General features: G+C 48.5%; 1 protein-coding gene across 1 annotated transcript; it reads right to left on the bottom strand.

Annotated features, from left to right (window-relative positions):
• Positions 1-966: 966 nt before the first annotated feature.
• On the bottom strand, positions 967-12,293 carry tsnax (translin-associated factor X). Its single transcript, XM_061227046.1, has 7 exons — positions 11,971-12,293; positions 10,972-11,076; positions 8,356-8,470; positions 7,232-7,362; positions 3,987-4,108; positions 1,032-1,429; positions 967-988 (listed from the first exon to the last, which is right to left on the bottom strand). The coding sequence occupies exons 1-6, from the start codon at positions 11,984-11,986 to the stop codon at positions 1,049-1,051; spliced, it is 870 nt and encodes a 289-aa protein (XP_061083030.1). The 5' UTR covers positions 11,987-12,293; the 3' UTR covers positions 967-988; positions 1,032-1,048.
• Between the last annotated feature and the right edge of the window lie 218 nt (positions 12,294-12,511).

Here is a 12,511-nt window from a genome sequence, read left to right as displayed (position 1 = left end):
TATCGCTACAGATTCGACCCGATCCAAATATTTTGCAGAGGAGTGAACATTTTCGATTGCTCTATACTAGTTTAAGTAATTGACTGAATATACTAGCTCCAAACATTTCGTTTTTTTTGTTTTGTTTTTAAGAAGCCATCTGTGGTGAAAGAACCTTCCAACATTCAGAACCCCATTGCATCATGGGAGACAGGTACGGAAAGGGTAAAGAAAAAAAATCATAAAGAAGTTCGGCGTGTCCGAGGCTGGAACACACCAACGCAACCTGACGCATTCATATCCGCCCGCGTTAACCAGGGATGTGATTTTACCAGATAAATCAGGAAAGGAGCACTTGGATATAGCACAGATACACATACATGCATGCATGCATGCACACACATACGTCCACAAAATGTTTTTAGCACTCTTTGACAGCTGATAGCAAGTGAGGATGTTCGGTTTGAGGAAAAAAAGTAACAACGGCTGTGTTGGAAACCGCATACAGGAAAACTACTCTACTCTACTATACTACTCGTACAAAATCTCAGGTTCATTTTCATCAAAATAGTAAGAGTAGTACAAGTTGTATTCCAAGTAAGCATACTTAAACAGGTCAGTATTTTCTGATAAATCAGAAGCAGGAAAACCAGATTTGACGGTGATGGGACCCTCCTCCCTCCTCCCACCAGGACAGGACGTTAGGCGGGCGGGGCGGGGTCTAGGCGTGGTCGGGGTAGGGGTCTGGGTGGGGTCTGGGTGGGGCCCGGGCGGGGTAGGGGTCTGGGTGGGGGCGGGGTCTGGGTGGGGCCCGGGCAGGGTAAGTGTAAGGGTCAGGGCGTGGCTCTGGGTGGGCGGGGTCAGGGCGTGGCTCTGGGTGGGCGGGGTCAGGGCGTGGCTCTGGGTGGGGTGGGGCGGGGTCAGGGCGTGGCTCTGGGTGGGGTCAGGGGTCTGGGCGGGGTCAGGGGTCAGGGCGCGGCTCTGAGTGGGGTCAGGGCGGGGTCAGGGCGCGGCGGGGTCAGGGGTCAGGGCGTGGCTCTGAGCGGGGTCAGGGGTCAGGGGTCAGGGCTCAGGCCACGGCGTCGTCGGGGTCCAGGACGGCGGCGCGGCTGCAGAAGACGTCGGCGAGCATGTGCCGGGGGATCTCGGAGCCGCGCACGCGCAGCGCGTAGCAGGCGTCCTCCACCTTGGCCAGGCTCTGCCGCAGCGTGTGCAGCTTCTTGGACACCTCGTAGGGGCCCGTGTTGCCGATGTAGGCGAAGCCGTCGTGGATCTCGCGCAGGAACTGGCCCAGCTGGAAGGGCGTGTCCATGTCCCCGTTGCCCACGCTGCTGATGCACATGCGCATCAGCTCCCCCGTCAGGTCCGCCACGCCCAGCAGGTAGTCCGTGGGGCTCACCTGGAAGCTCAGGGCCCCGCCCGGCGCCCCCTGCTGGCCCGCTGCGGCATCCTGGGACACAGAGAGAGGGGGGGGGGGGAGGGCTCCTTACCACACTGGGGTCACACACACACACAACCCAAATACCATTACAATAGCCAAGGCCAGCTAACATACGCAATACGACCTGCAGGCTCATTACATTACATTACATTACATTACATGTCACTTTTATCCATCAGACTTAGTGGAGTTAAGGGCCTTGCTCAAGGGCCCCGACAGCTGTGCGGATCTTATGGTGGCTACACCGGGGATCAAACCACCGATCGGGTCCCAGTCACGTACCACTATGCTACAGGCCGCTATACACAGGCCTCCTTAACACACCGAGGTCACAAAACAGAAATACAATTACAACAAACAAGGCCAGCTAAAGGCGGTCATTGCATTGCATTACGTGTCATTTGGCTGCCGCTTTTATCCAAAGCGACTTACAGTTGATTAGACTAAACAGTCCCCCCTGGAGCAATGCAGGGTTAAGGGCCTTTGCTCAAGCACCCAACAGCTGTGCGGATCTTATTGCAGCTGCACCGGGGATCAGCGACCTCGGGTCCCAGTCATGCACCTGAACCACTAGACTAGGCTGGATCCAATTAGTGCTGCTAATTGTTGAGATCATCCAGACTGTGTTCACACCTGACTCCCAGGTAAAGGGAGGGTGGTCACACCTGACTCCCAGGTAAAGGGAGGTTGAACACACCTGACTCCCAGGTAAAGGGAGGGTGGACACACCTGACTCCCAGGTAAAGGGAGGGTGAACACACCTGACTCCCAGGTAAAGGGAGGGTGGTCACACCTGACTCCCAGGTAAAGGGAGGGTGATCACACCTGACTCCCAGGTAGAGGGAGGGTGGATACACCTGACTCCCAGGTAAAGGGAGGGTGAACACACCTGACTCCCAGGTAAAGGGAGGGTGAACACACCTGACTCCCAGGTAAAGGGAGGGTGAACACACCTGACTCCCAGGTAAAGGGAGGGTGATCACACCTGACTCCCAGGTAAAGGGAGGGTGAACACACCTGACTCCCAGGTAAAGGGAGGGTGGAAAACCAGCGGTTCCCAGCCCTGGAGGACCGCGAGTAGATTCACCCCCGCTCCACGGACCGTCTCATTTCCGTGAAACATCTTCCGTCAACAAGAGAGAAAGAAAAGGCGGTTCGGTTATCCCTCCATCTCGGTGCGCGAGGGCAACACGTGACGGTTTTCTAATAACAGAAATCAGGCTGAGGAGGACGCAGCCCCATCAGATAAAACGCGCCTCTGTGACCGTTCTAAAAAAAGAAAAGGGCTGGGCCAAACGCGGTTAAACCCCGGGCGTCCTCTCAGTTCCGTTCGCCGCTATCTCTCCCTCCGAAAGCGGATAACGACACAGGGGGTGGATCCCGACCAATCAGATAACCCGGGGCGAGAGGGCTTGGAGAAACGCACCGGCGCACGTTCTCTCCCACGAGCGAACAGCAGACGCGAGATGAACCGAGAGTCGTGCTCGTAACGACTGTCCCCCTCTCCCCAAAGCGACGCGAATTCTGGGAGAAATATTTTTTTCTTATTCGTTTCGTCCGCAGCTTAAAGGTACTGTCGGCCATTTCGGACTTCTAGCGGTCAAGAGAGGAATTGCAGCAACAAACACGCTCAGACCACAACACTGTTCATCCCTCCCCCTTCCCTTTGAATGCGATGTAGTTGAAATGCCATTGGCTGTGCCAATTTTCAACCAATGAGCATAAATTATTGAGTCAAGTGCTTATTTTGAAACCTGAATTTAAGGACTATAAACGCAGGTAGTGGGCGAGTCAGCAAGCCTTTTTCAATGATAGGAAGGGATTTACAATGGTCTTCTAACAATATTTTAACACAAACATCTTAACTATTGTACCTTTAGCACTGAGCTTTTAGCATGTCAGTGGTGGGCATGCTGATGTGTGGTGTGGTACTATGTTTGCACCAAAAATATACCGTTGACCAACTTTAAAATTAAATTAAATTTAGCTTGTCACCGACTTTTTAATACAAATGGATGCGGCTTAGGCATAACAATACTAGCTAATGTGTCAATCAACTGCACACCGGATGGTAAGAAGAAATACTGCATTGATTAGAGTGCATTATAACAGCCAAATGAGGGTCCACTTTTGATCTCTCCGCATCATCCGGGTTGGGAGACATTTTTGTTCGCCACACACTACCTTTTCAAACTGTTCACTAACGCTAGAGTTCTATACTACAAAACAAAAAAGCCAGCACTCAGATGACATCACCAGCAGTTTATACTGGCCAAACTAAAATCCAAAATAAGTTGTCAGCAGGACTGTTGGAGTTAAGAGGCAAATAAATAAAAAGTAATTTAATTTCCTCCGAAGCTAAATCAACTTTGAGCAGCAGTGTTGCAAAAACCTTTCTGAAAGAAGAAGTGATCACACATCACACTGAGAGACGGCGAGATGGAGAAGGAGAGGGATAGGGAGAGGGAGGGAGAGAGGGGGAAGAAAGAGGGGGAGAGAGAGAGAGAGGGAGAGGGGGGGTTGTGGCTGTGGGAGAGAGAGACTGGGAGAGACTGGGAGACCGGACCTTGGTGTTGGGGGGCTCCTCTCTGCAGAACACCAGTCTGCTGTTGACCTCCTCCAGTGTGATCAGGGAGCGGTTCCGGATGAAGTGTTGGAAGGAGACAGCCTCCACATACTCCTGGATCCCTGAAGCGCACACACACACACACATTACATTACACTAATGGCATTTGGCAGACGCTCTCATCGAGAATGACGTACAGTTCATTAGACTAAGCAGGAGACAATCCTCCCCTGGAGAAATGCAGGTTTAAGGTTAAGGGCCTTGCTCAACAGCTGTGCAGATCTTATTGTGGCTACATCGAACCACCGACCTAACGGGTCCCAGTCATGCACCCTAACCGCTACGCTATGCTACACACACACACACACACGCACACACACACACACACACACACACACACACCCACACACACACACACACCGTTCTGTGAGGATGACGTGCTAAACACACACACACACCACTGAGAGGATGAGCTGCTAAACACACACACACACGCACACACACAACGCTCTGTGAGGATGAACTGCTAAACACACACACACACACACACACACACACACACACACACACACACACACGGGACGCGCGCGTGTGTCATTCATTGAACTCTAAAACTTTATAATATGTCTAATAGGGATCAAATGTAGTAATTATAATTGTAATAATTATAATTTGTTATTTAGCAGAGGCTTTTATCCAAAGCGACTTACAGCTGATGAGACTAAGCAGGGGCCAATCCCTCCCTGGAGCAATGTGGGGTTACGGGCCTTGCTCAAGGGCCCGACAGCCGTACTGATCCTATTGTGGCTTACCAGGCGCTAATACGCCAACACACAAACACAAATCTGCAAAGCCAAGTTGTTTACGCAAATATTTTTCTCACATCAGGTCGATGAAGAAAAAGTGCAACAAAAACAAAAACGCACATTACACCGACCCGAAAAAACGAGGCCCAAAAGCGTGCACTCTCTCAGAGGCACGTACCCTGCAGACCACAGACAGCACCCCCAGCAAGAGCACGCCAGCCACAGCCACAACCACCCCCAGACTATCAAAGCACCGCCCGCTGTCCGTATCAGGGACAATTACGTCCCAATCTAGCAGCCATATCTTTAATGGCCCCCTGATCCAAAAAAAAACAAAAAAAACCATGGCTGGGAACGGGCTGTTTAACGTCCACCCCCGGAGCCAGCCACTGGAGAGGCGAGAGGTTGTGCAATTTAATAAATCTGCACAAAAAAAAAACAAAAAAGAAATGATGGGAAAGCAAAGGAGACACGTCCGCGCACGTGAACCCTCAGTGAGCACGTCTTCAAACGAGCCGACTGGATATATCCGGCGGTTATAGATTACACAACCGCCAAATGTATAACAGACAGATAAGTAGCTGCCAAAATGGTTAAAAACAGCCGACTTTCATCTTTCAAAAAAATAGGATGCGGTTAACAGTTCTCCTGCTTTAAGAGTTAATCCCGTGTTGAACGATTTAGCATCAGACATGGTTGAGGTAAAATCCTTGTCAACCCTTCAGTTAATTCTCTGAAAAATACCTGTTGTGGCGAGTATCAAGAAATAGAGACATGCATACAAACGAAGGGAAGGCTTCCATGTGTAATAGAGAGGATCGATGAAAAACTGATTTTACATCATATGGCATCACAATTCTCTGACAAAATTGAAGCTTCACTTTCTTTCCCCAGGCTGCTATGGTAACCTAAGGCGGAGTTTAAAAAACATGTATTTTTTTTTTTTTTTTTTTTTTGAGAACGTCTTCAAACTTTCACATTAGTGAGTGCGTGCTCTTTGGAGATAAAGCCAAACAACAAAAGACGTTTATCATAAATTTAGCTAATAGTCGTCTAATGTCAGATATTCTGCTTCCTCTTTCGAGAAGGATGCCAAGTTTTCCGGCGAAACGCCCAGATAAAACTATCAAAGTCAGAAAGGGGAAGACTGCAAATTAACACTTTATTTCTTCTTCCTTTCACATTGCGAGTCAATAGCAGACACCCACCAACGTGTCAATGCATAACTTCCCTTACAGAAAAGCATGTTTTTAGATCCAGGGTGTCAAGACTGGTGGTTTCAGGTATGTTCCAGTACTTAAAAAATATATTCTGATTGTCTAAAGCACAGGTCCTGGAGGGCCGCAGTGTCTGCAGGTTTAACTCCAGTCCTGGAGGGCCGCAGTGTCTGCTGGTTTAACTCCAGCCCTGGAGGGCCGCAGTGTCTGCAGGTTTAACTCCAGTCCTGGAGGGCCGCAGTGTCTGCGGGTTTAACTCCAGCCCTGGAGGGCCGCAGTGTCTGCTGGTTTAACTCCAGCCCTGGAGGGCCAGTTGCACATTAAAGTTATTGATTGGCTAAAGTAACCACCCACCTTGTTCTTGGGGCCTTAATTGGCAGATGATCGAAAAGAAACCACAGAAACCTGCGGACGCTGCGGCCCCCTGGGAATTTGTTTTCGACATGCCTGGGCTAAAGAGCCCAGACAATTTGACTCCAAGGGCTTAAACTGACCGCTGAGTGAAAGGAGACCCTAAAAGCCTGGCGCTCTCCAGGACTGGAGCAGGGATGCAGGAGGACTGATGATCACTGATTTATAGGACGTATATGTAGGTATGTATGCTGAGCAGTCCCCATGGGTGGAGGGTGGGGTGTAGGGAATGCGTCCCTCTTTCTTGAAGTACTGAATACCATTTTTTGATATTTAACATATTTGGCTACCATGTAAGTCCATGTACCCACACAATTTACTCTAAATAAACAAGAGTTTATTTAATGAAATGGCTTTATCGGTACATTTTATGACAGTAACATCGGTCATAGCATTTACCAATAAAAGTATGACAGTTTTATTTCATTTGACACCAACTGACACGATCTGTTATGCCATCTTGTGACAGCTGTTATGTCATGTGTATGACAGTGTTACGTCAGTCTTATGGAAAGGAGTTCAAGCAAAGTAAATGGTTGGCATTTATGTAGCTCCTTTATCCAAAGCGCTGTTACAATTGATGCTTCTCATTCACCCATTCATACACACTCACACACCGACGGCGATTGGCTGCCATGCACGGCACCGACCAGCTCGGCAGGAGGAAGGTCAGATGACTTGCTCAGGGATACTTTGTCACACTCAGGGCGGGGGATTGAACCGGCAACCCCCCCCAACTGTGCTGTGACTAATGTCGCCCCCCCCCAAAGGGTTACCAGAAACAGAAACACGGGGGTTAGCGGGGACTCACCGGGGGTGAAAGCTCTGTGGAACTGGAACAGGTCCTCTCCCCGGAGCTCCTCCGCGATCAGCCTGATCTTCAGCCTCACGGCTTCCAGCTTGGCCTCGGACTCCACCAGCACCTCCTCCACGTTGGGGACGCTGGAGGACCACGGACAGGCGGACAGGGAGGAGAGAGAGGAGAGAGAGGGACAGGGAGGAGGGAGAGGGAGGAGAGGGAGGAGAGAGAGGAGAGGGAGGGAGAGAGAGGAGAGGAGAGAGAGGAGAGAGAGGAGAGAGAGGAGAGGGAGGAGAGAGAGGAGGGAGAGGGAGGAGAGGGAGGAGAGAGGAGAGAGGAGAGAGAGGGAGCATAGGGAGGAGAGGGAGGAGAGGGAGGAGAGAGGAGAGGGAGGGAGAGGGAGAGGGAGGAGAGAGAGGGACAGGGAGGGAGAGGGAGAGGGAGGAGAGAGGGACAGGGAGGGAGAGGGACAGGGAGGGAGAGGGAGAGGGAGAGGGAGAGGGAGAGGGAGAGGGAGGAGAGAGAGGGAGAGGGAGGGAGAGGGAGGGAGAGGGAGGAGAGAGAGGGACAGGGAGGGAGAGGGAGGAGAGAGAGGAGAGGGAGGAGAGAGGGACAGGGAGGAGAGAGAGGAGAGACGTGAAAGAGGAGCGGAAACCAGTGTTCACCTCCACACCCTTGTGGTCTCACGGTCTCGCGGTAAGGAGCGCTCGGGTTAAACATTTACACATGTTTACAGCGTGTGTGAAATGATGCCAAGTCACACGGAAGGCCCTATAAGTTCCTGAAGTGTTTCAGCTACACTGCTAAAAAGCCCCCCAAAAAACTTTACTGAGATTATATGGATGTGTGCGATCAGCATTCTTGGTGGCTGCCTGAGATCCATTTAATGTTAACGCTATATCAGTTTTTTTATGAGATTTCCTTGAAATCTACAAACGCACTCAAGGCATCTTTGACTAACGTTCGCGACACGAACTTGGGATAATCGCAGAGCTAAATTATAATAGGGATTCGGTTATCCAACAGGGTGAAAAAGACACAACAGTTCCACCGTCCAAACACTCACGGACTGCAGTGTAACAGCACATTGCCATTCGTAACGCCTGCTCATTCAACATGCGCTCTCTGAGACAGACCTGGTGACCCGGTGCAGGAGGAAGATGGTCCTCTTGCTCTCGATGGTGATGTCACGGCTCAGTTTCACCAGCCGCTCGTACTTGTCGTGTTTGCTGTCCAGCTCCAGTTGAAATGCTGCAAACAAAAAAATATCATTAGCTATAGTTAGCTACATCACAGCTAATGCTTTATAACAATGATAAATACCCCATATTTAGAGCCTGCGTTGAATGTAATGTTAACACCATAATCGCTTAAATATAAATCAAAGGGGATCTGGAATTCGGGTGTACACATAATTACATTAGTTATTTAGCTGACGCTTTTATCCAAAGCGACTCACGTCTGATTAGACTAAGCAGGGGACAATCCCTCCCAGGAGCATCGTGAGGTCAAGGGCCTCATTTAACAGCCGCATAGATCTTATCATGGCTTCACTGGGGCTTGGACCACAAATCTTCCGGGTGCCAGTCATGGACAGTGCAACCGGAAAGTATTCACAGCGCTTCACTTTTCCCACATTTTGTTATGTTACAGCCTTATTCCAAAATGGAATAAATTCATTTTTTTTCCCTCAAAATGCTACACACAACACCCCATAATGACAATATGAAAGAAGTTTTAGAAATTTTTGCAAATTTATTAAAAATAAAAAAAATAAGAAATCACATGTACATAAGTATTCACAGCCTTTGTTCAATACTTTGTTGATGCACCTTTGGCAGCAATTACAGCCTCAAGTCTTTTTGAATATTATGCCACAAGCTTGGCACACCTATGTTTGGGCAGTTTCGCCCATTCCTCTTTGCAGCACCTCTCAAGCTCCATCAGGTTGGATGGGGAGCGTCGGTGCACAGCCATTTTCAGATCTCTCCAGAGATGTTCAATCGGATTCAAGTCTGGGCTCTAGCTGGGCCACTCAAGGACATTCACAGAGATGTCCTGAAGCCACTCCTTTGATATCCTGGCTGTGTGCTTAGGGTCGTCGTCCTGCTGAAAGATGAACCGTCGCCCCAGTCTGAGGTCAAGAGCGCTCTGGAGCAGGTTTTCATCCAGGATGTCTCTGTACATTGCTGCATTCATCTTTCCCTCAATCCTGACTAGTCTCCCAGTTCCTGCATGCTGCCACCACCATGCTTCACTGTAGGGATGGTATTGGCCAGGTGATGAGCGGTGCCTGGTTTCCTCCAAACATGACGCCTGGCATTCACGCCAAAGAGTTCAATCTTTGTCTCATCAGACCAGAGAATTTTGTTTCTCATGGTCTGAGAATCCTTCAGGTGCCTTTTGGGAAACTCCAGACGGGCTGCCATGTGCCTTTTACTAAGGAGTGGCTTCCGTCTGACCACTCTACCATACAGGCCTGATTGGTGGATTGCTGCAGAGATGGTTGTCCTTCTGGAAGGTTCTCCTCTCTCCACAGAGGAACACTGGAGCTCTGACAGAGTGACCATCGGGTTCTTGGTCACCTCCCTGACTAAGGCCCTTCTCCCCCGATTGCTCAGTTTAGACGGGTGGCCAGCTCTAGGAAGAGTCCTGGTGGTTCCGAACTTCTTCCATGGAGGCCACTGTGCTCATTGGGACCTTCAAAGCAGCAGAAATTTTTCTGTACCCTTCCCCAGATTTGTGCCTCGAGACAATCCTATCTCGGAGGTCAACAGACAATTCCTTTGACTTCATGCTTGGTTTGTGCTCCGACATGCACTGTCAACTGTGGGACCTTATATAGACAGGTGTGTGCCTTTCCAAATCATTTCCAATCAACTGAATTTTCCACAGGTGGACTCTAATTAAGCTGTAGAAACATCTCAAGGTTGATCAGTGGAAATAGGATGCACCTGAGCTCAATTTTGAGCTTCATGGTAAAGGCTGTGAATACTTATGTACATGTGATTTCTTAGTATTTAATTTTTAATAAATTTGCAAAAATTTCAAAAAAAACTTCTTTCATGTTGTCATTATGGGGAGTTGTGTGTAGAATCTTGAGGAAAAAAATAAATTTATTCCATTTTGGAATAAGGCTGTAACATAACTAAATGTGGGAAAAGTGAAGCGCTGTGAATACTTTCCGGATGCACTGTACCTTAACCACTAGGCTACGAACTGCATAAAGTGTAGTTACATTACATTACATTAATGGCATTTGGCAGACAATCTTGATAACGTACAGTTGATTAGGCCAGGGGTGTCAAACTGATTCCCCAGGGGGCTGCAGTGTCTGCGGGTTTTTGCGGTTTCCTTTCAATCAGTTGCCAATTAAGGCCAATTAAGGCCTTGAGAACAAGGCGTGTAGATACTTTAACCAATCAGTGACTTGAATGAACCCAGAACACCCCAAAAACCAGCAGACACTATGGCCCTCCAGGACTGGAGTTTGACACCTGTGGATTAGACTAAGCAGGAGACAATCCCCCCCCCTGGAGCAATGCAGGGTTAAGGGCCTTGCTCAAAGGCCCAATGGCTGTGCGGATATTATTGTGGCTACACTGGGGATCGAACCATCGACCTTGCCTGTCCCAGTCATGTACCTTAACCACTACACTACAGGCCGCCCAGTTACTTTGTGCTCTCAGATGTTACAGATTTAGTGAATCTGAGTCATACAGTAAGCCGGCCTTTGAGAACGGCGTCTTTACTTTTGAATGCGGACAGGACAGCTGATGAGCCGGCATCGCTGGAGGGGTCTCCCATCCTGGCGGTCTGGGCGTTATCCTGCTTGCGACCCCGGACACATCCTTCACCTTCACAGACATAGCAACAATTCAGGTGTGTAACTGCCTGGTTGGAACAAAAGCCTGCGCCCACTGTGTGTGGATAAATGCACAAAGTAAAATCAGGAACCCTTATGAAACTGGAACACGGACTGAAGTAAAAATAATTGTTCCGGGTTTTACTCAGTCAACGTATCCAGCTAACTCAGGTAATCCTGTTTTGTGATACACCCACCAAGCCATGTCAAACCAGGGGCCTGTACAGTTAGTTGTATCAACGCACTGAGTAATACCCGGACCCTGCTCAAATCTGGAACAGGGACTGAAGCAAAAATAACTGCTCCAGGTTTTACTTGCAGTTGTCCAGCTAAATCAGCAATCTCGCTTTGTGGAACAGCCCCCAGGCAACGTCTGTCCAATTACCAGTCACTTTGAAGTGTGGCTGTGGTACACCTTGTAGGCTTTTAAAAAGAAATGTCAGATTGTTTACTGCATTCCCATTCTCACTGACGGGAACTGGGCTGTCTTACCGGCCGGACAAATATAATGCAAAGCAAACGGGCAAACGAAGAGAATGTCAACTTTACTTGATTGCCACGAACAATGTGAACTCGAGAAAATGAAAACGTACGTGAGGATTGTGTCATTCTGGATTCCATGCTGCATTCGATTATGAGCACACAACAAATACATTAAATCTCATTAAAACTTAGGCATCCCATTTTACCCCAAGAAATGTGTCTTTTATTTTGACATTCCTCCGTAATTCAGCAAATGAAAGGTCCACAACAACCACTAATAGCTACCAAGCCAACATTAGTCATGTGTTGATAGTACACCAGCGTAGACTGTGCTAAAGTCGGTCAGGGTAGTGTCCAGCGAATAAATGACAAATATCACAGCCAGAAGAGAAAGCTAACTTACCTTCTTTTTTACTCATGCCTTGAATATAATACGGGCTAACGTTAGCAAGCTACAAATAACAGTTACTGAACACGTACTGAAGGATTGTGAAATTTACAAACACACTCGAGGCATCTTTGCTCTAATTTGCAACTAACGTTCGCTATATGGGGCACTTTATAGATAACTTAGATAATCGTTGAGCTAAATTATAATACTGATTCACAATTAAAGCGTTCAAAATTCAATATTATGGGAGTTAGCGGGCTGGACACCTATTCGCTGGAGCTAGGGGTCTTTTGTCGTGCTCGAGACTTGCGCTCTGCAAATTACGTACACGTCCACGAGCTGCATGTCGGGAGATGTAGTTCAAATGTAGGCTCGCATTGATTTATTGGTAAATCGTGTACGCGTATGCCAAAAAAAAATCATCGTTGCATTTATATTTCAAAACGCAAAAAGCCGTTGCAACGTCACGTTGTTTGTATCTTTGGTTTTATAAACTTTAAAACTTTTGCTGGTTTAAGTGCCTAGGTTTCTGGTAGGTACCTTTGCACAAGGT

This window comes from Conger conger, chromosome 2, assembly GCF_963514075.1.
Source record: "Conger conger chromosome 2, fConCon1.1, whole genome shotgun sequence".
Lineage (NCBI taxonomy): Eukaryota > Metazoa > Chordata > Actinopteri > Anguilliformes > Congridae > Conger > Conger conger.
The sequence above is the reverse complement of the archived record's forward strand: the minus strand, read 5'-3'. Positions and strand labels throughout refer to the sequence as shown.

What these genes read in the sequence shown, in the direction of transcription:
- tsnax (XM_061227046.1), bottom strand. An exon ending in TGTCCTGTCCGCATTCAAAA is followed by an intron (nt 8,471 to 10,971) that starts GTAAAGACGCCG and finishes TTTTGTTTGCAG; the next exon opens with CATTTCAACTGGAGCTGGAC. An exon ending in CCACAGAGCTTTCACCCCCG is followed by an intron (nt 4,109 to 7,231) that starts GTGAGTCCCCGC and finishes TGTGCGCTTCAG; the next exon opens with GGATCCAGGAGTATGTGGAG.